Source organism: Clytia hemisphaerica, unplaced genomic scaffold (assembly GCF_902728285.1).
Source record: "Clytia hemisphaerica strain Z4C2 unplaced genomic scaffold, Clytia hemisphaerica genome assembly, whole genome shotgun sequence".
NCBI classification, from domain to species: domain Eukaryota; kingdom Metazoa; phylum Cnidaria; class Hydrozoa; order Leptothecata; family Clytiidae; genus Clytia; species Clytia hemisphaerica.
The window spans coordinates 3,139,354-3,161,041 of record NW_027103286.1 but is presented as its reverse complement, the minus strand read 5'-3'; the positions used below and the strand labels follow the sequence as shown (position 1 = coordinate 3,161,041).

Sequence of the window (21,688 nt, the reverse complement as noted above, 5' to 3'; positions counted from 1 at the left end):
AAACTTATTTATCTGAAAATGTAGCTTTTACAATATTGAAAGCTGTTCAATGTTAACCGTGATAATTTTTTATTGGAAAATTATTTTCTTAATTTATTGTTTCTTTTTTAAAGATTAATAAAATATGAAAAATAAACAAATAAAGATGGAGTAAGTGAAGAAGAACAATGAGTGGCAGAAGAGGAGGAGGTTACAGTTCAGAGTTCGAAGAGCCTTCTTCATCCTCTGGAAGTAAACGGAAAAGGTTCCGATTTCTTTTTCAAAAATTTACATCTATTTTGCACACCAATACTCCTTTGACCAATATTTCAGCATCGGATTACACAGCTACAGGAATCACTACAACACAACAACATCTGAAATGTTTTAAGATTGCAAGAAAGGAATCTCTCTAATTACTTTCTAACTTGAACTATCATGATGCCTCTGTATCAAATAGTTTATTTTGTTGAGTTAATTTCATGGTTCGTCCTTTGCTTTCTCCTTTAGTTCATCATGGCGGAATGATTCAATCAGTGAAAAAGTCAAGATTGCCAGAGTTGACCATGGTGCATCAAGACCTGCAAGATCAAGTTATATTGAAGAATATGAAAAGTTTGTATTCAAAATTTTATAACTCTAAAGGCTGGTATCCACTTTCGCGCGAAATGGGCGAAATGTTTTTTTCACAACCTTTTTTGCCTAAAGAAACGATTACATCATAAAATTTTTTCACGCGAACAAAAAAAAGTTGAAGGAAGTTCACTGTCTTTGTTGAAACTTATCAACACTGATATTCACAATTTCATGACTCTAATTTGTTTTTCTGTTAAATGTTTATTGTGATTTTTCCTAATTTGAATTTGTGACTCCAATTGATTGCTTGTCTTCCTTTTGTGTTGTCAGCTATCTTGGTTCAAGATTTCAAAAACTTGATAGCCAATCATCGGTTCTAGCTAGCATGCCTAGTTTTAACCATTCCTATTAAATGTGTATTGTGTTGTTCCTTTTTCAGAGAAGAACGGAAAAGCCATTTCGCCAAATTCTTATCTTTGAATGCAGTAAGTAAATTCTGCTTTTTGTCTTGCTTTAAACTGACATTCAACTACAATACTTCTTCCCAGAGATGAAGAGAAAGATCTTTTACTACAATCATGGTTGAAATATATTGAGAATTCCGGTTATTTTAACGTTTTTCAAGATTTTAAGTTCCGGCGGGAAAGTCGATTTCGGGCTATCTCTTCAATTTAATCGATTATTTCGATTTGGGAGGGGTTGGCAGACTTCCAGGCTATATTCTGAGCCTTATTGGACTATTTTTGAACTTTTGAATCCTCAGATCCTAAGGTCCTAAGTCTAGCGTTAAAACTCAGAGCTAAAACTTCACACTTCGAACCTATTTTAGAGCACTTACAAATCGATTGTGGTTACAAAACTTCCTGGGATTTCCTTTTTTTTCTCAAATTTTATGACCTTGATTGTAACTGGTATTAGAGGCAACGTTTTACTTTTCGCACTTAATGTTTTCCGGTACTTTCTCTTTCTTTACATATTCTTGTAAATTTTGTGCTTGTTTTTTTTCTCGTTCCAGTATCAACGTCATCAGAAGTTGGTCGGAGATTACCTTCGTTACTATGGAGGGAAGCCGGAACATTTTAAAAGAGACAGGTTATTTATTCATTATATGTATACCATTACAATGTTTTCTGACATTTCATCACGGACCCAATGAAATAGCTGATTGGTTTTAAGTGACGTAAAATCAGTCAATACGTCTCTTTCAACCAATCATCTGTTGGGTCCGTGGAAGACATTGTAATGGTGCATATCATGAATTGCCTTTCCCATTCTTCGTTTGAACTCACTTTCATCTCCTTTCTTCATTTACATTTCTATCTTCTAGGGCATTGCTCATTATTCATGATATTCACGACGTAATCTTTTCTACGGAAACACCCTGATTTTTGCCAGTAGTGGCAATTTTAAAACCATTAGTGGCAATTTTAAAACCATTTTTCTTCAGTTTGAATTTGCCACTGCTTGCAAAATCAGGGTGTTTCCGCAGAAAACATTACGTCATAAAATGCAACTTTCAGTTTTATCAAGAAGCTTAATTAAATGAGCTGTTCTATTAAAGTTTCTTGGTTATATCATCCTTGAAAAAGCCAACCGTCTTAATGATGACACCCTCTCACTGTAAACTTCTCAATATCTTTCCAGTTCAAAAGACAAAACAGATTATGATGTGCTACGAGAAAACCACAAGTAAGTCTACGAAAACTTTTCTTGGGAGGATTGGGGCACACTTTTTTTTGTTCATGAAAATTGACTTTCCTTTTCGTTTACAATAGTGAGTACTGTTTTAATCAAAGTATTTCTCTTTGTTTATGGCAGTATTATAGTATTGTTTGAGTAAACTTTCCATTTTTCTGTACAGATTTATTTGGGATGAGGAAGAAGAAACAGGAGACTGGTAACTAATTCAACTCTTTCCTTAAATGATTGAGAGACTGTGCATACAAACAAAGTGTAAAAGGGGAAATGGTTTGATAGTCAGGCTTTGACGAGAGGAAGAACCTATGACATGGGACCAAAATGCCAAATAAAGATATTCTATACATACTATACCATGCCATGTGAGGGGAATTGGGTACCATTACTCTGATACAAGAGTGTGGGTAGATTAGACAGACATTGTGACGTGCCGTGGCACTCATAAGGTTCGGCCTCGCGTGAGCATCGCTCTCCCAGTGTCGTCCGAGTGTCATGGTATACGCCATGACTTGGCAGCTCGCCAACTTTCATCATCAAATTCATTGATAGCGATTCCCACCATCAAGCATGATTCGATCGTCAATGAAACTGATTTCTGCAACCGGAACTTTCTATATCTTTTTTCCCTTCTCCCCTTCCCTCTCCCCATCAACAATCAATGATGAAATTTAACGCGTTATGCCTTTTCGCTAAACATTATATTTTCTAGCAGATTATTTCCGTTTTTCTCCTTATTGCTATCTAACTTTCATCATCAGGTAGATTCATTCAGCAACTAGCTTGTTTGTCTTTTTTTGTGCTCCATTTTTTTATTTTGTAATTTATAAGTAAAACTGCTAGATATCAGCCACGAAAATCTTGAGTGTTTTTATTTTATTTTCAAGGGGTAAGCAAATGGCGAAGAGATATTATGACAAGCTATTCAAAGAATACTGCATTTGCGACTTGAGTTGTTATAAAGAAAACAAGGTACCGTTGTTAAAAACACTATTTGGTTTTAATGAAAAAGGAGTTATCTATAGTATCTGAAAAATTGATACACCTTTTTGAGATGATTCCAAAACTTAAGCTTTAACTTTCTTTTCTACGTTCAGTTTGCAATGCGATGGAGAGTCGAGAAGGAAGTAACGAGTGGAAAAGGTGAGAGGTTTAGAGGGATAGATATTTTAATAATGTTGGGTTAAACCATGCTAACGAATGATTTAATGCTTTGTGATTACGTCATAAAAGCTGTCAAGACTGCACCCAAAGAATAAGCTATCATTTTAATTAAAATGCGTTTATCAGATTAACTTTCGTGAGATTAAATTTCGCGATTTTGCAAATTTTTTTGCCATTGATTTTCGCGAAATTAAAACTCGCGAAAACGCGTGAGATTTCTGACTCGCGAAATTAAATCAACCCCAAAATTTTTTAAATCGCATTTTCGGCGGAGAAGCCAGTCCAAAGTCTCCATTAGTGGCAAAAAAAAGGCTATTTTTCAGCTGTTTTCAGGCTTAATCGCGAAATTAAATCCAAGCGAAATTTTTCAAAACTTTGACTCGCAAAATTAAATCCAGAAAATTTCGTGATATTTTTCGCTCGCGAAATTTAATCTCGCGAAATTTAATCTGATTAAAGTAAGGTAAAGCTTGGAAACATGAATCATGATTATTTTTCTTTCAGGTCAATTCGTATGTGGAGCAAGAAAGTGTGAAAATAAGGACAGTCTGAAAAGTTGGGAGGTACATTAATATACCAAGCCTTTACTAACCTGGGTCCGCATTTTCCTTTTAAAGAAGGCGTTTATTCTAAATAATTCTGCACAGTTAACCCTATTAGCCCCAAGCTTTTTTGATTTTTGTATCCCCAGGGGGGGGGGGGTAGAATCTACCACCCTCGATTATTTTTTATCTAGAAGAGCTATGGCCATGAAATTTGGTACAGATGTTCTCCATTATGACACAAATTTCCAGGAAAAAAAAAATTGATGACGTCATCACAAAATTTCCACCTGCCGGAAAAAAAGCCCAAATATATGGTTTATAAAAATATATATTCCAGTCGAATCAATAAAGATATTTAGATTCTGTTTGAAGATTCTGAAAGATAAAAGGCTGTTCTTTAACATAATTTTGCAACTTACATAAAGATTATTTCTTAAAATCTATGCTGAAGATGAGTAAAATCTTTTTATGATTTTTCAAATTTATATTGTCAATACCTATCACTGTCACAATTTGAAAATGATTGAATAAATAGTTAAGAAGTTATCAGCACTTTAAAATTTTGAGTTTTTAAGCGATTTTAGCTGTCATGTTTCACAATAAAGTCATAAAACCTGATCTGGACAACCTATGACCCTAAAATTTTGCTCAAGTACTCTTAATAAGATTTTGTTAAAAGTAAGAAAGTTTCAAGTCGTTTAAAAATTTTTTCTCTGAGATATACACAAAAGAACTCCAGCGTGGTAGATTCTAACCCCCCCCACCCTGGGGCTAATAGGGTTAAGACGTTTCGTTGATTTTTTCTTCACTTAGGATTATTTTCGAAATTTTGTTTTTAGGTTAACTTTGGATACTTGGAGCATGGAGAAAAGAAGAACGCTTTGGTGAAACTTCGTGAGTGACCGACGGTAGAATTTTCTTATAGTTGGAGTTCATTCTTTTATATTTGATTTACATTCTCACTAAGTTATTTGATATTCTTTTTACTTAGGTTTATGTCCTGATTGCTCTTACAAGCTGAACTATCACAAGAAGTAAGTCATTTTGAATTTTTTTCCCTTATATACTATTATGGGTAAGTAAATATAGGTTACGTATTTTTTAATAAATCTTAAGTCGATTGTCAACTTGATAAGCCAGAGTCCGACCAAAATCACGTGAAAGGTTTAAAGTTTAATCCTGAAATGCTCTTTTTTCATTAAGACACAAGAAAGCGAAGAAGAAGAAATCGAAAAAGAAGAAAATCAAAGAACGTCGACGAGAGAAGAAAGAACGAAAGAAATCAAGCAAAAAGAAAAAGAAGAGGAACTATTCTACGTCATCTAGTGAAAGTGAAAGTGATGAGTCAGCAAGTTCTGATGACGAAGAACAATCTAGTGAGTGGAAAACCTCAATGTTAATGTTATAATTTGTAATGTTGATTAGGCTGGGTCCTTTAAAAGTTCAGCAAAAAAATAGTTACCCTCGTGTAGACCATATGTTGTGCGTCTATATCCCCTACTGTAACCAACTCATTCACTTAGATCTCTGTTATCAGAGTCAAATTAGATGTCTTCTCTTTTTTTACTGCCACTTTTATATGAACAATTTTTGATATTTGCAATTTTTCAACTTTAACTAAACTGTATTGTAATGCCCTTGCCCGTGCCCTTGTAAATGTAAAGGAGCTCCCTGAAGCTCTTGGGCGGTCTTTTGCCTTATCGCACAACACATCTATTTTGCAGAAAATTCGTCGACTTCAAAAGAAAAGGATGAAGATGAAGAAGAAGATGTTTCGAATATTTGGAAGAAACCTGTCAAAGAAGACGTGGAAAAAACAAGGTCAAATTTCATTTTTACAACCTTATTTTACTGTTATTGACAAATCAATAGATTTGATCCAGGAGCATAGTCAGAGGGCTTGTGTAGGGAAATTCTATAAGATTTAGTAAACTATTTTTCGTATATAGTAAATAATATTGTCTTCTCTCTGCTATACCTGATAATCTCTATAACTAAACTGGAAGGAATTGATTTCAAAATCCGCCCTCTAAATCACTCTTCTATGTTGTCCCTTTGTATTGTGACTATACTATTTTGGAACCTTATCAACTTAGTAGTGAATGATACATTTACTAAAGCTCTTGAAAAGTACATTATCATTAATAGTGACCGTAGTGAAAAAGTAGAGCATTCGGTTACGGTGTGCAAATTTGTGGGCTCAATCCCAAGACGGATCATACCAAAAGACTTCGTACAAAATTGTACTTAGTGCTTCTCTGCTTGGTGCTCAGCAAGTAAGACAAGGATCAAGGATAAGTGTTACTCAAATAGAGGGACATAGCATGGTGCCCTCCCTTGCCTTCGGGTTTAATAGCTATCGAAAGAGGAGCTTTTGGGTCGCCTCCGACTGCGGTCGCAAGATTTACTGTACTTATTTTGAAGATACTGTAACCAAATCTATTTCTCTCATAGGGAGGAAGAATTTGATGAATACTTGGACGATCTCTTTATGTAAAACAAGTTAGAAAAAAGTTCTTGGACAAGGCTAAATTTATACGCGGATGAAGGCTTGGAATGATATAAATCAATCGTGTAGATACCCAAGCTTCAGGAGGTTTAGTTAAGCACGAAGCTGTCCAATTCTCTGGTAAGTCAAGTAAGATGTAACATATATGTGAAAGAACAGTCAAGCCCAAAGACTTAGATTTCTGGGTAAGAGAAACCCTAATACTGAAGTAAATTGTATTGGAACTTCTTTACTGTAACTGCCCAAAGTTACTAAGTGAAAGACGAAGACACCTTTTACGATGATTGGGAGATGACTTGATGAATGATTGAAAGTTTGCCCGACTTATCTAAAATCCAGGTGGTCGTATGAATTGAACAGCTATATAAATACTTGTCAACACTAAAAGTCTGAAAAAAGAATACTTGTTTTAGTAATAAAACTATTTTTGTAATAGCTGGTTAATGTAATAATTCAATTCGATGATTTTAAACCAAAAACTTATTATTGGAGATGATATCTCATGCTATGAGAATTCAAAAGATTTCAAAAACAATATTGAATGATTTGAAAACTTTTGTTTTGACAACTTATGTTCTAACGGTGACATCATGATAGAGAAGGTTGGTATTGATTTTTTATGATTGGCCTTGCGTTACATTCTTTATGAATTCTTTATTCTTTTTGTTAAAAACTAAAGTCGAAGCTTAAGTATGATTTTTCTTTGAATATTCAATACGTTGGACTCTGGCTAATTCGAACTTTAATTACTCGAATCTTTCTATTATTCGAATTCGGTAACCCTAGTAGAATACTCTCTATAGTCCGAATCTCTCTGTTTAGTCGAACAGATTGGACACCCTTTTCGAGTTCGAATCAACGAAACTTTACTGAAGTCTTCTGACATCATTCGATAAACTCAAATTACTTTCATTGCTCTCTTTTGATTATGGGAAATCTTAACTGTGCCTCGAAATCAAGTTTGGGAGGTATCAATGACCACTAACACAATTCTCCTGCTGTGTTCTTAATCCTCAAAAAGGAAGATAATTTCTCATAATTAAACTTCCGCACAAGTACAGTGTATAAATTAATTAGTAATTGGTCAATTAAACTTGCAGTAGTTTTCAACCGTCACACAAAATTATTTTGAATTAATTAATGTGATGTTGACATTGGATTTGTGATTTTGATTTTTCTTGATGTGAACATTTTTGATGTGTTTATGATGCTCAGAAGAAACCAGACGTCTTACTTCTGCTGTTTAATTTTCTTTGTGGTGGCACTCGTCAATTGTGGTAGTTATAGTAAGTTTTCTGTTTTCTTTGTTATTTTAACATTATTTCGCAAATTTGAAAATGAGCTTTTCCAGAAAAAAAATTGAATATGGGGGGTGGAGGATATAACAATTTTCAGTGATATACCCCCCGGACAAAGTGACTTTTGCCCCCCCCCCCCCGGACAAACGTTTTACCCCGGGACAAGCATCAGTTGACCCCCCGGACGAGACAAATTTTTATGATTTTCTGCTAGCCCCGGACAAGGCAAATTTTTATGATTTTCGCTAGCCCCGGACAATATATCCTTCACCCCCCCCCCCCCCCCATGTACGGACATTTTCTGGAAGAAGATTATTGTATTTGATTGAACGATAAAATATTGGTAATTCTTTTAATTTATTTCAGATATTTTTAACGTCAATCTCAATGTGGCTTCAGGATCCACGGTCTATCTGTCTTGCAAGGACCTTATCACCGATAACATCACACAATATCACTTCCAGTGGCTTAAAGATGGTATTGATGTTAGAGAGAGAAATTTTAGGTAACAATTTCTCTTGAGATTAACTGCAGCATGCAGTACAACAAGGACTTCAAACAGAAATCAATGGAAAAATATAAATTTGAATTGTCAGGAGGCTATTAAAATTTATTGTATGGGTAGACTCACGTTGGGGAAAGCCTTAATTTTTAGATCAAAGTTTTAAAAACCCTTTTTACGAAGTGATTTGTTTCTACTCACTATTCCGTATTTGTTTGTTTTCAGATTCTTTTACCAAAACCTGACGCTTGTGGATACTTTAACTTTCAAAGACATCAGATTTGATGAAGCAGGTTTATACGAATGCATCGTTACCAATTTAGTTGGAAATCAGACATATTTGCAGAGGGTTTTTGAGATCAACGTCCAAGGTATTTTTATTTACCTCAAATTACCTTTTTTGAGGTAAAAAATACTCTAATAGTCTACAACTGAAATTAAATTTCAACCAGGGAGGGGGGAGTCATGCAGTTACTACAAGATATCATGAGTAGTAAGTGTCTTTTTGATGCTAACAATCTCATACCACCACCCTTTACCTCTAGGTAGTAACTGTTTTCTTGACAAAAAAATGAATAACCACCCCAAAATTTCCCCATTTTAAAGTTACTTTCTGGAATCTGGCAGAACAGTGTAGTGCAGGGGCTTATGTATTCTCGTGTGCACAGGTTTGTTACAAGCAAACTAACTTTTGATCTGATGCCCTGACCCCTCAAGGACCAAGAAAATTTTGGGTTAAAGAATTCTAACACCCCTGCTGCCACTGGTTGCCATGGAAAATGATGTCATTGGTTACCATAGCAACAAAAAATTAAAGTCGTCAAATTCAAAAAAAATTTTGTTCCATTCGAAAGAGCATGAAAAACTGGTAAAGAAAAAGGTCACAACCTATATCTGGAAATGCATATATCTCAAGATATTAAGGAAATAAGGCATAACGACGTCATAAATGATGACGTCATCGAAAAATAAAAAATTGTCAAAATTCAAAAAAAATTTGGCTCATTCGAGAGAAAAACTTCCAGGGAACAAAAAATATTACTACGAAAAAGTTTCAAAATCATTTAAAGAAAGTATATTGATAAAAAATTGATATTTTTTTATTTTTGCCTGTGGAAGGTTGGAGCTTGGGGCTAGGCACGCTCAGCCCGGCAGATTACAGGCAAAACTTAAAAATACCAATAGCCTCTTTTAAAATGATTTTTACCTTTACTTCCTAGTTATCTTCTTTCATTTTGAGCTTGATTTAAATAGAGCCTAAAACTGCATTCGATTTTAGTGTTGAAACATTTCGAATGCTTTGAAAATATTTGATTTCAAAATCCAAAAAGAGAAGTGTTTACAAATATCAGAAGATGGATACTCCCCTAAAGAAGCAGTCAGTTGCCTCCTAATAAACAGTGGGGGATTTCCAGGGGGTAGAAATTGTACATCTGAAAACGCCAAAATAGGGTATATGGGCTAAAATCAGGCAATTTAGAGTGAAAAAAGTACTTTGTGTAGTAATCAATTTCATCAAATTTGAGAAAGGGTACCACCCGCAACTACATTACTGCCTATGGGTAGTAACTGTTTTTCTTCAGACTTGAATTTGGTACCACCCTCAACTACAGTTACTACCTTTGGGTAGTAACTGTTTTTCAAATTTTGAAAATTTAGACCACCACGGTAGTAATTGTGATAGTGTCGGATAGTAACTGCATGACCCCCCCCTCTGTTTCAACTGAAATTATGTAAACATGAAAGTACAATCTCAATCCAATTACTAACTTCAGTTCATTTATTTTCTTTCTAGAAAAAGATGAAAAGTTGAGATTTTCGCATGCATTGAACGGTTCGAGTTTGGTCATACAAAGAGAACTTGGTCAAAGTGTATCGTTCAATTGTCACGTGGCTGGAGCTGCTGGTATTTCTATACTTATTTTTTTTTCTTTTGTTGATTTGTTTGTGAACCTTGCAACGAGTTTCCATTTAAGATTTGTTGCATGGAATATTCCTCCAATGTATGGCTTTATCTAGCCATAGGTATTATCAGGCTTGAGAAAGAGAACCCAATTCAAAGTAAAGGTCCCTTATTTAGCTTTAAACAGCCTGTTTTTAGCCTATATTTACCTTATATTTGGGTTTTCAGAAGTGAAATTTCCAACCCCCTCGGCAATTAGGTCCCCCCGTTTATTTGGAACCTAAGAGTACTAACCTAGAAGTACTAAACTAAAAATCTATAATGGTGGAAGCCATGTCAGATCTAAGATCGGTGTGCGTCGCAGTTAACATTTTTTCAAGCTCATTCAATCATGTTTTCCTCACTAGATCTGGCAAGACACTACCAATGGAGTTACCTCGACACCAATAAGACTTTAGACAACATAACATTATTGAAGAGAGGCTCAGAGATGAATGTATTATCACTAAATGACTTGGAAATTGATCAAGGTGGAACTTATTCTTGTGTTGTTTCAAATCTCAATGGCTTCATTCGAAGGGAATACACTCTACAAATTATAGGTAAGATTCACTCACATGTTTGAATTAGAGTCTTTCTTTCAGGGATCTTGGTCTCCTCAAAGACGTCTTTTGAGATGAATTTTTTCTTGGAGCTTGGAAAAAAAAAGACTTTTCACTGTGCAGAACGGGTTGAACTCATTTGGTCTTGAAAGCTTATATATGTCATTTCTATAATTACAATTTTCAGAGCTGTTAACGCTGAAAATAATAAGATTGATGATTGTCTTTCATAGGGACGGTATGAAACTTTAAGTTCAAAAAACTACACGAGTCTCATTCTTAATGTTTTCAACCCATGTTCTTTTAATCTTTTAATTTAATTTCTCCATTTTCTAACAGATGGAAGTGAATCACGGAGAAAGGCGAAGGAAGAGCGTAAACGTAAACACCGAAATGAAATCATCATCATATGTTTGTCATGTGTGGCTGCTCTTTCCCTCATTACAATCGTCGCCATCTTTCTCTCCAAATGCTTCAAATCTCATTGGTGGAAATGGAAAACTCGAAGAAATCGCGCCCACTCTTATCATTACCACGCTTCTACCTCTGAACCGCCCCAAACGCCTAATGGAAATGTCTTCAAGCAAATCACGCCCTGGTGATGATACGTTTATCCAATCAAAAATGGAATAGGAGAACAACACTTGCGTTATTCTTTAGGAGAAATTGGGTCATTTTAGAGATCTTTCTGGATAGATCTAGTGAAAAAGAACCGAAAAAAGAACCGGCCGGTTTTTAAACAACTGTACCACTGTACACTTATACGGGTGAACTTATTGGCTTGTGAAGAGCGAGAAATTTGTGACAGAAGTTATTGCAAAATATTGCTGCTTATTTGATTTGACAGGAGTGAAAAATGAGACTCCTATTTAGAAATGGCTCTAAACTAAAAATTTACAAATTTAAATTTTATGCTATTGTATGACAATAAGATATTTTATTTTAAGTTTAAAAAATATTCAAGTCGAACATTAGTTCTTGTAAAAGCAGGAGAATAATTACCAAGCAATTTTATCGCGAAATTCAGCTATCAAACTCTATACCATGTAGAAAATATTTTTTCAAGAAAATGATTTTTGAAAAGCTGAAAGTCTTTATCTATATATATACGATATCTACGAGTCTTCATTTTACCAAAGTCTGGTAAGAACAGTGTTCTTTTGAAATTTTCTCTTCGAATGCTCTTCTCCACTTGGTATGTAGGTTTTATGTTCGAAAGACATATTTCTGTTCACCGAAAACGTTATATTTCGCCGAAAAGACAGTCTGATAATTATAAATCAAATGTTTCTGCTCTTCTTCTTTGCTTTCAAATTTATTAAAATTCTTCTTCGCTTCATTAACGAAGAAATTAGCCATGTGTTGCGCCAATAGGACTGCATTCGAAGTGTGAGGTATATTAGGTCCCAGACCCTCTGCGTTGTCGAATTCAAAACTGTTCATTTCTGGATGCCATTGAACGGCGTATATTGGAAAATCATTCGCTGAAATTGTAAGAGGATTTTTTTAACTACCTTGCCAAACAAGCAAAATTTAAGTTTTGTTTGGGTTTTGCTGGATAAATTTGCTCATGATTCAAAATAGTCTGAGTCCTCGGTTTGGCATTCCTTTGCAATATTCTTGAAGTCGACCATCATAGATTTTATTGTAAGTTTGGGTGTTTCAAAACTAAACTTTATGTCAAAAAAATATTGTCAGCGAAATATTGTTAAAGTGATTTCAATTTGAAGTAAATTCTGACTCGAAAAGGCGACACTGAAACACTTCCATTTTAGTAAAAAATAGAAAAAAGTAGAAAACAAACAAACAAACAAACAAAGAACATTTACCTTCCATGGTGGAAATGAAAACTTTACCATTGCTATCCACATTGGTACTCAAGACCTTGAAGAAATTTTGTAAGTGTTCACTCTTTTTGTATGAATCCATGCTTACACAATTATAATGTGCGTTATACGTTAACGGTTCAAATCTTACGGCATCGAAAATTTCATCTGACATTTCATGAATCATGCGCCCATCACGGTTAAGATCTGGCAACTTCATTGGTCTATCCCAAGTTCCTTTGATTGCCGACAGAACGTTTGATTGGGCTACTAATACACTCAGTTGTTGAAAACCCATACACGTGCCCCAAATGGGGAAAAAGTTCCCCGCGTTACGTTGACTGACGGCGTACTCAAAAGCCATTTTCGCGTTCCGTTGAAATGGGGAGTTCATGACGTCAGAATCGCCACCTGGAAATAAAACTCCGTTCACACTTGATAACAATTTTTCAATGATTTCAGGTTTTTGATTGATCTTGATGGGCACAACTCTGGCACCGGCGCTCTCCAAATATTTAACATATGATGCGGAAATGTAACAATCGCCCGGAACAGGAAACGGGTCGTCCGGATGAAAATGTTGTGCAAGAACGCCAATGATTGGTCGATTGTTCAGCTGTTGATCACGTGACTGTGACGTATTGATAAAGTAACCAATCAGTAGAAGGTATGCTAGTTTCTCCATTTTTCAAGTAGTTACTGAAATTCGAAAAATACATTTAACAGATAAGATTAAAAGTTGCTTTTCAATAACTTGTTAGTTTTTTCAAATTTACACAAAATTTAAAAAATATGTTTACAGTTGTTAGATTGTACTTTTCTACAATCACTGACCTGTGATTAAAAACCCATCTACCAATCAATTCGTATGTAGTTTAAGGAAGTATAATCGGTTGACATCGATCCAAGACTTGAATCAAAACTCTCCTCTTAAAACCCCTAACAACAAATCCTTATTCATTTTTACCTCACAAGGTAATCACATGCAATTTTAAAAGACTCTGAGGTGGAGGGATGAAATATGAGAAGCACCTTTGGATTGGAGCGATCTGAACACACCACCGTAGATGCTTCTGTGGTGAAATATAATCCTTTCATAAATAGCAAGCGCCATGACGTTCATCAAATTTCTTTTTGAGGTATTCATTTCCGCATTTCTTTATCTCTCTCCCCTTCATATTTGAGAGAGGTTGGTGGTATCTGTCATTCTTTCAATCTCATTTTTATCGATCTTCATTTGAAGCTTCTCAAAATCCGTTCCGGGAGAATCTTCTGTGAGCTGTTTGCGCTGCCCGATTTAACTTGGTGCTATACTTAAAAAAGACAGAAATAGACTGGAGAGGCCAAAGCCACATAAATTTTATTAAACGTTTCTTTGCAATTTTCTAATTTCAGAAATCCCTCAACTTTGAACTTTGAAAGGTTATACCCCAAGATTATGGTTTAGCTTTTATTATTGCAGATTGGACAACTCTTTGATTTCCACTAGCAACTAATAAGTTGTTTGCAATTTTGGTCTTTTTTTGCTGTTATGTCTGTACCGACAAACGCCAAAAGCTCAATGTTTTTACATACACAGGAATTGTCAGTTTTTGGCTTCTGAGTGCATTTTAGATAAAAAATTGATTACGATAATTTGATAACTGGTCGATTTAGAGAGCTATGTACTTGGAGTTACCTGGAGACGAGAACAATCAAACAATCGTTATTAATTACTTTAAAATATTGTTAATAGTTTTGTTTTGTTTGTTTAATGTTCGATTTTTCGAAACGAAACAATTTGTTGATGAGAAAAGTCTTTGATCCTTTGATCCATTATTCAGAACTTATGTTTGCGTAAACGAAAATGAAAAGTCTGCACGGTTTCTTTTCTAGATTTTACAAAGAAAGATTTCTACTTTGCGATAATATATCCCTTAATTTTTCCATTATATTCACATTTGAATAGACACTCAAAATTATAAAAATCTTCGATTATTTTTGTTTTCTTAACTCAGTCACGCTGAGAAAACAAGAGGCAAATCTGTGGGGGTGAACTGTGGGGACCATGTTAAACTGTTGTTCCATTCTAAAGATCAGCCTTATGCTCAGTGAAGCATATCAAACAAAAAGTTTGCGTGCCGAATATTCGCCTCTTTCTACGACAAAAATTTGCGTCTTTTATTAAATACTATGAACAAATGAAAACGTAAAAAAGTTGAAGAAATTTGAATCTCTGTGTCCTATTTTTATTGATTTCTTCAGTATCATCGACACTTATTTGTTTTTGTTATTTTGATTGACAAGTTGTTTGGTCACCCCTGGCAACCATGATGCGTTGTCTAGTGCTGGTTTTGGTAATCAGCCTCGTCAAAGGTAATTATTGATTTTTCATTATTTTAATCCAAAAAGTTGTCAAATGGGAGGATTATCATAATTTTGATTTATAACAAGACATACAGTCTCCATAAGGCAATATATTTTTACTTTACTACAATTTTCTGGTTTCCAGTCGGTCTACTTGGAAATCCGTCATCATATTTTCTCTCACTTGTTTTTTTCCTCCATCTTGAACAAATGAAAATGATAAAATATGATGTGTAATGTCTCGTCAAACTAACAACGTTCGTATTACGTTGGTATTAGCACCCCAGTTAGAAATGCATTTGTTGCTCATATCAAAGTCAACCTGTCTATTGACTTTGCTTACATCTTGGCAACTTCAAAGGAAATTTTCCCCTCATGTAAAAGCACAGCTTTATGACTTATTTGATTTTTGTATCTATTTTTTACTTCCTAGGTGACAATGCCAACACTACCGCTGAAAAACGGAATCGCTTAGGCTCCATGTCCAGAAGCTCCCCACTTACCTCAGCCTCATCATCGAACTCCTACCAACGTCCTGCTTCACAACAATCAGGACAACAGCAGCAACCTCCAAAAGGTGTTGATCCTTTCATTTACAACATGTTGGCACAAAGCTGGGATCCAGTTATGGGTCAACCACCATGTCCCTTCCAATGCCCCTCTCCATGTCCATATCCATGTCAACAAAGTCAGATGATGGCTCCCATGCCAATGCCTATGCAACCTCCTTTCTGTCCATCAATGTGTCCACCTTCTGGTTGTCCCATGGGTTGCCCACAAACAACTGGTATCACTGTGATCCCACCAACACCAATCTGCTCTAACCCATGTCTACCACCATCATGCCCATCCTCTTGCTTGGGAGCTGCCCGACCACAACAAATGTGCCCACAGCCCTGCCAACCTCCAGCCTGCCCAAGTGGTTGCCCCTTCACCATGTCTGCTTTACCAGCCATGTGTCCAAGACCCTGTCCATCCAGCAACTGTCCAACCGGATGCCCCATCACTTTAGACATTCCAGTATACGGACCATCAGCTAATCCTCCACCCTCAGCTGCATCTGCCCCTCCTCTTGGTGGCTGCCCCAACCCTTGCCCTCACCCATGTCCACCAGGATGCATCGCCACACAACAGACAGTGAACATTATGGCTTGCCCAACACCATGTCCTCCAAGCTCATGCCCAGCTCAATGTCAAAAACAATGTCCTCAACCATGCCAGGGAGCCTCTTGCCCTATGGGATGTCCACAGACAATGGCTTCAGCTCCTTCAATGTGCCCACAACCATGTCAACCACCTGCTTGTCCTTCTGGGTGCATGCAAACTCAAATGATGGCTCCACCACCAATGTGTCCACAACCCTGTCAACCACCAGCTTGTCCAATGGGATGTCCAGCAACTTCAATGGCTGCTCCATCTATGTGTCCACAACCCTGCCAACCACCTTCTTGTCCTATCGGGTGTCAACAAACACCAAGACTTTACTTTTCACCTCAAAAAATGATGCAGACGTGTCCACAACCTTGTCAAGCTCCAGGTTGCCCGATGGGTTGCCCCATGACCATGGCTTCCATGCCTTCAATGTGCCCACAGCCCTGTATGCCTCCATCTTGTCCAAATGGCTGTTTGCAAGCTGCACCGATGATGGGTGCTCCTCAAATGTGTCCTCAACCTTGTCAAGCACCCTCCTGTCCAATGGGATGCCCACAAACCATGGCTTCCGCACCATCAATGTGTCCAAGACCATGCATGCCACCATCGTGCCCCTCAGGATGTGCACAAGGTGCCGCTATGATGATGCCTCCTCCCATGATGGCTGCTCCACAGATGTGCCCACAACCTTGTCAAGCACCCTCCTGTCCAATGGGTTGCCCACAAACCATGGCTTCCGCACCATCAATGTGTCCAAGACCATGCATGCCACCATCGTGCCCCTCAGGATGTGCCCAGGGTGCCGCTATGATGATGCCACCTCCCATGATGGCTGCTCCACAGATGTGCCCACAACCTTGCCAAGCTCCAGGGTGCCCTATGGGATGCCCGCAAACCATGGCTTCAGCTCCAACAATGTGTCCACAGCCCTGTCAACAACCAGGCTGTCCTTCTGGATGTCAAGAGTCGCCACGATTTTATTTCTCGCCAGAGAAGCTCCTTCAGCAAATGCCACCACCTCAGCCGATGATGTGTCCACAACCTTGTCAAGCTCCAGGTTGTCCAATGGGTTGCCCCATGACCATGGCTTCTATGCCTTCGATGTGTCCACAGCCCTGTATGCCTCCATCTTGTCCAACTGGCTGTATGCAAGCCGCTCCAATGATGGCTGCTCCACAGATGTGTCCTCAACCTTGTCAAGCACCTTCTTGTCCAATGGGATGCCCACAGACCATGGCTTCAGCTCCATCGATGTGTCCAAGACCATGCATGCCACCATCGTGCCCCTCAGGATGTGCCCAGGGTGTCGCTATGATGATGCCACCTCCCATGATGGCTGCTCCACAGATGTGCCCACAACCCTGCCAAGCTCCAGGGTGCCCTATGGGATGCCCGCAGACCATGGCTTCAGCTCCAACAATGTGTCCAAGACCATGCATGCCACCATCGTGCCCCTCAGGATGTGCCCAGGGTGCCGCTATGATGATGCCACCTCCCATGATGGCTGCTCCACAGATGTGCCCACAACCCTGCCAAGCTCCAGGGTGCCCTATGGGATGCCCGCAGACCATGGCTTCAGCTCCATCGATGTGTCCAAGACCATGCATGCCACCATCGTGCCCCTCAGGATGTTCCCAGGGTGCCGCTATGACGATGCCAACTTCCATGATGGCTGCTCCACAGATGTGCCCACAACCCTGCCAAGCTCCAGGGTGCCCTATGGGATGCCCACAGACCATGGCTTCCGCACCTTCAATGTGTCCACAGCCCTGTCAACAACCAGGCTGTCCCTCTGGCTGTCAAGAGTCGCCACGATTTTATTTCTCGCCAGAGAAGCTCCTTCAGCAAATGCCACCACCTCAACCGATGATGTGTCCACAACCTTGTCAAGCTCCAGGTTGCCCAATGGGTTGCCCCATGACCATGGCTTCTATGCCTTCGATGTGTCCACAGCCCTGTATGCCTCCATCTTGTCCAACTGGCTGTATGCAAGCCGCTCCAATGATGGCTGCTCCACAGATGTGCCCTCAACCTTGTCAGGCACCTTCTTGTCCAATGGGATGCCCACAAACCATGGCTTCGGCACCATCAATGTGTCCAAGACCATGCATGCCTCCCTCATGCCCCACGGGATGTGCACAGGGCGCGGCTATGATGATGCCTCCTCCCATGATGCCTGCACCTCAAATGTGCCCACAACCTTGTCAAGCACCCTCCTGTCCAATGGGATGCCCACAGACCATGGCTTCAGCTCCATCGATGTGTCCAAGACCATGCATGCCACCATCGTGCCCCTCAGGATGTGCACAAGGTGCCGCTATGATGATGCAACCTCCCATGATGGCTGCTCCACAGATGTGCCCAACCCTGCCAAGCTCCAGGGTGCCCTATGGGTTGCCCGCAAACCATGGCTTCCGCTCCAACAATGTGTCCACAACCTTGTCAACCACCAGGCTGTCCATCTGGCTGTCAAGAATCTCCAAGGTTTTATTTTTCTCCAAGTAAACTTCAACAGCAGATGCCAGCACCTCAAGCACCGGCCTGTCCGTCTCCTTGTATCCCGCCATTTTGCCCTGCAAACTGTCTTATCCCATCATGTCCACAGCCATGTCAACCACCAAGTTGTCCAGCATACTGTCCTACCACAACTGCAATGACGCCATCCAGCTGTCCAACGCCTTGCCCGCCTCACATCTGTCCACAGGGGTGCACCGTAGTACAATCGACCGTTAACATGTGTCCACAGCCTTGCATGCCGCCATCTTGTCCAGGTGGCTGCCCTCAAACAACGAACATTTATCCTCCAATGTGTCCACAGCCTTGCCAGGGTAATATTTGCCCAAGTGGATGTGCTGCACGTCAGAAGAAAGATATAATTGAACGACAGAGAGGTTAAATTCGAAATTCGATGGAAAATGAGAAATAAAAACTTTACAGACAATCATTCGATTATGTTTTTGGTAACACAAAAGTGCTTTGTGAGTGGGATTTTTAGAGAGAACGAATTTTATTTTGTAATATAGGGAAATTTACCAGCCTGGTCATTTGCTGATTTTTGAACACCTTTGATGATCTTTTCATAAGATGTTTGACCCCCTACTAAAGTGTTTTTGTATCTCGTAATGAATTGAAGAATGTGGCCTACCTTATTCCTTGCAACCACTCTGTTTTATACCTCTACTACCAATAAAGTAAAAACTCAAGTTGCTAGTGACCTTTTCTCAAGTAAGAAAAAGCGAGATTCTAATGCCACACCGTGTAACTTATAACGGAAATAATTTTTAAGCCATTTTCTACATATTTACCTCATACACTTTTGCTATTTGTGAGGGTTTTTTTTACAGCCATCTCGCTTTCTCGATTCACAAACTTGAAAGTTTTTGACGACTACCCTTTAGTAAGTTTAAGTGCGTAGATTAAGAATTTTACATAAATGGTTTGGTTGTTTAGCATGTATTAGGGATCGATTAGTTTACGATCTATTATATTTTAGGCTCAATTTTAAATTAATGTTTAGATAACTATTTATTTTTAGATGTCTCTAAATGTTTTTTGAATATGTTATAGTATTATTTTATTCGTGGAATTTTTTATAAAAAGTATTACAGTTGAATTTTTGATAAAAGAAATTCTTTATAAAAGTTGAAATTTTCAGTCAGTGCCTAATGAGCCAACCAATTCTATTATTTATTTTCTGTTTGCAGTCCGCAAATTCTGATATAATACTGTGGAAGGAAAAACTACCTTATCGGGGAAAACTTCGTCGGGGAAAATTTTCGTCGAGGAAAAATATTCGTCACTTGCTGGTAGTTGGCAAACGCATTAAGGCCGGGGAAAATTTTCGTCGGGGAAAAATATTCGTCACTTGGCCAAAATTTCGTCACTTTTCCCCGACGAAGTTTTCCCCGATAAGGTATGTTGGAAAGATAAAAAAATATATTCAAAAAGAGCCTAAAGGGTCGCGAAATAAATTTACAGTTTTTAAAAACTTCAAACATTTTGTTCTCATTAAGGGTCGATTTTCAAACTCCTGCCACCTCACGAATTTAGTGGATCTGGCTGGATCTGGTACCACCTCTTACCTCTTACGTGCACGAGGTAATAAGATCTTATTGTGTTTTCCAGGATTATAATATTGTATAGACTTTTCAACTAGGTCTGACATTGGAAAGAATTTTCAACCCAAATTATGAATATGATCTGGTTATCTTTATAAGTTACTTAATCGTAGGTATTATTTGGACGTTCAGTTCTTCGTCTTTTCAAAATTTTGCTTGAAGAGTAACTAAGGCGTTGGTGTTTATTTTTTTGTGTTTGTGAATAAAATGGGAAGGATTAGTGACGGGGTTTATTTGTAAAACGCCTCCAAGAATGAAACAAATATATTCGACTGTCGAACAAGGGAAGTCCGTCATTTGGCATGTTCTCTACCTGGATAAAATTAATGATTCCAAATAGGTTGCTCTCGTAAACAGATAAACAAACAAATCTATGTTTTCTGTATCTCAACAAAGACAATTAATTACATCACGCTTATTCCTTCTTCTGCAAGGCACAATCAAGGATTAAAACCTCCTAAGGGAGTGGTCAGAAAGTATCTACTAGGGGGGGTGGAGGATTCTAGGGGGGGGGTTCCAAAATTTTTTCGAGGGTTTAGGGGGGGTTTCAAATTTTTTTGGAGGGTTTAGGGGGGGTTCCAAATCTTTTGGGCAACTCAAGAGAAAATGTAGGAAGTCTAATTTCATAGTTTTACGTTTCAAGATTTCAAAAATTTTTCGGCCTGACGGCCGACAACTCGCAATTTATTTTATTACATACATGCACATGTCATACTAACATTATTTGGGCATCATCTTGCCCTTTTGGTTTGAAGCATTGAGCTAGATGAGGGAAGTAGATTAGTGGCTTTCACAGCTCATCAGAGTGGTTTGAAAAAGTACTTTTTAGAAAGAAATTTGTCAAAACAAAGTGTCTTTTAGCTAAAATTGTGGTGAAAAACATCGAAATTTTCTCCCGTCCGCGCAAACCATGGTTGTGCCTCCTTAGTCTACTAATATCTTATAAATTACATACACAGAGCTTTGACAGACCCTCGAAAACCTGAAAAATATAGGTTTATAGGGAAATTTCAAACTCAGAGAATTTTACTTTTCAGACTCCTTTTAACAACAGAATAGCTTGTATTTTAGGGTCTCGAGTACCTGATCTTCAAAATTTTCTCCCCTCGGGGCCCCTCAGGATATTTTGAGTAATTGAGATGCCTCTGTAATGTAGGGAGATTGTGTATCAGGGAAAATAAGCCGTAATCTTCTCCCAAAACTTAGGGAAACTCAGAGAAAATAACTCGTTGATTCTTATTTTAATCCTGGACTATTCCTTTAGGAGATCACACTACCATTTTGATTGACGTTTACACCACGGGTTTTTTTCTTTTGTTTACTTCAGAGAAATTCCGTCGTAACCATGGAAATCGACGGAAAAAATCCCGTGGTGTAAACGTCAATCAAAATGGTAGATCTCCTAAAGGACTATACTCAACTTTACAGGGCTAAACTATTTCCCTTACCTAATTTTGACATAAAAAACTGTCA

General features: G+C 38.0%; 4 protein-coding genes across 5 annotated transcripts; 3 read left to right on the top strand and 1 right to left on the bottom strand.

Moving 5' to 3' along the window:
• Positions 1 to 110: 110 nt before the first annotated feature.
• On the top strand, positions 111 to 7,010 carry LOC136807256 (protein FRA10AC1-like). The gene is made up of 14 exons (XM_067063858.1): positions 111 to 244; positions 490 to 594; positions 995 to 1,040; positions 1,571 to 1,647; positions 2,200 to 2,244; positions 2,417 to 2,452; positions 3,138 to 3,222; positions 3,348 to 3,393; positions 3,919 to 3,977; positions 4,799 to 4,853; positions 4,951 to 4,993; positions 5,163 to 5,335; positions 5,684 to 5,780; positions 6,414 to 7,010. Exons 1-14 carry the CDS (start codon positions 168 to 170, stop codon positions 6,454 to 6,456), a joined length of 987 nt encoding a protein of 328 aa, XP_066919959.1. The 5' UTR covers positions 111 to 167; the 3' UTR covers positions 6,457 to 7,010.
• Positions 7,011 to 7,593: 583 nt separating this feature from the next.
• On the top strand, positions 7,594 to 11,869 carry LOC136807273 (fibroblast growth factor receptor 4-like). 2 transcript variants are annotated; one of them, XM_067063890.1, is made up of 6 exons: positions 7,594 to 7,745; positions 8,133 to 8,271; positions 8,494 to 8,639; positions 10,064 to 10,174; positions 10,579 to 10,773; positions 11,113 to 11,869. In XM_067063890.1, the coding sequence occupies exons 1-6, from the start codon at positions 7,673 to 7,675 to the stop codon at positions 11,373 to 11,375; spliced, it is 927 nt and encodes a 308-aa protein (XP_066919991.1). In that variant the 5' UTR covers positions 7,594 to 7,672; the 3' UTR covers positions 11,376 to 11,869. The 2 variants fall into 2 exon arrangements, with proteins under 2 accessions (XP_066919991.1, XP_066919984.1); XM_067063883.1 differs by having other exon boundaries at positions 7,594 to 7,754.
• A 14-nt stretch (positions 11,870 to 11,883) lies between these two features.
• LOC136807265 (gamma-glutamyl hydrolase-like) lies at positions 11,884 to 13,522 on the bottom strand. Its single transcript, XM_067063870.1, has 3 exons — positions 13,434 to 13,522; positions 12,603 to 13,298; positions 11,884 to 12,257 (listed from the first exon to the last, which is right to left on the bottom strand). The coding sequence occupies exons 2-3, from the start codon at positions 13,282 to 13,284 to the stop codon at positions 11,980 to 11,982; spliced, it is 960 nt and encodes a 319-aa protein (XP_066919971.1). The 5' UTR covers positions 13,285 to 13,298; positions 13,434 to 13,522; the 3' UTR covers positions 11,884 to 11,979.
• Positions 13,523 to 14,788: 1,266 nt separating this feature from the next.
• On the top strand, positions 14,789 to 19,751 carry LOC136807245 (proline-rich protein 36-like). The gene is made up of 2 exons (XM_067063849.1): positions 14,789 to 14,954; positions 15,379 to 19,751. The coding sequence occupies exons 1-2, from the start codon at positions 14,909 to 14,911 to the stop codon at positions 18,600 to 18,602; spliced, it is 3,270 nt and encodes a 1,089-aa protein (XP_066919950.1). The 5' UTR covers positions 14,789 to 14,908; the 3' UTR covers positions 18,603 to 19,751.
• The last annotated feature ends 1,937 nt before the right edge of the window (positions 19,752 to 21,688 follow it).

Excerpts from the sequence above, each read along its gene's own strand:
- LOC136807256 (XM_067063858.1), top strand. The coding sequence starts at position 168 with ATGAGTGGCAGAAGAGGAGGAGGTTACAGTTCAGAGTTCGAAGAGCCT. Across the intron at positions 2,245-2,416 it reads GTGCTACGAGAAAACCACAA|ATTTATTTGGGATGAGGAAG; the intron begins GTAAGTCTACGA and ends TTTTCTGTACAG. Across the intron at positions 3,978-4,798 it reads ACAGTCTGAAAAGTTGGGAG|GTTAACTTTGGATACTTGGA; the intron begins GTACATTAATAT and ends TTTTGTTTTTAG.
- LOC136807273 (XM_067063883.1), top strand. The coding sequence starts at position 7,673 with ATGATGCTCAGAAGAAACCAGACGTCTTACTTCTGCTGTTTAATTTTC. Across the intron at positions 7,755-8,132 it reads CGTCAATTGTGGTAGTTATA|ATATTTTTAACGTCAATCTC; the intron begins GTAAGTTTTCTG and ends AATTTATTTCAG. Across the intron at positions 8,272-8,493 it reads GTTAGAGAGAGAAATTTTAG|ATTCTTTTACCAAAACCTGA; the intron begins GTAACAATTTCT and ends GTTTGTTTTCAG.
- LOC136807265 (XM_067063870.1), bottom strand. The coding sequence starts at position 13,284 with ATGGAGAAACTAGCATACCTTCTACTGATTGGTTACTTTATCAATACG. Across the intron at positions 12,258-12,602 it reads TTTCATTTCCACCATGGAAG|CGAATGATTTTCCAATATAC; the intron begins GTAAATGTTCTT and ends TTACAATTTCAG.
- LOC136807245 (XM_067063849.1), top strand. The coding sequence starts at position 14,909 with ATGATGCGTTGTCTAGTGCTGGTTTTGGTAATCAGCCTCGTCAAAG. Across the intron at positions 14,955-15,378 it reads GGTAATCAGCCTCGTCAAAG|GTGACAATGCCAACACTACC; the intron begins GTAATTATTGAT and ends TTTACTTCCTAG.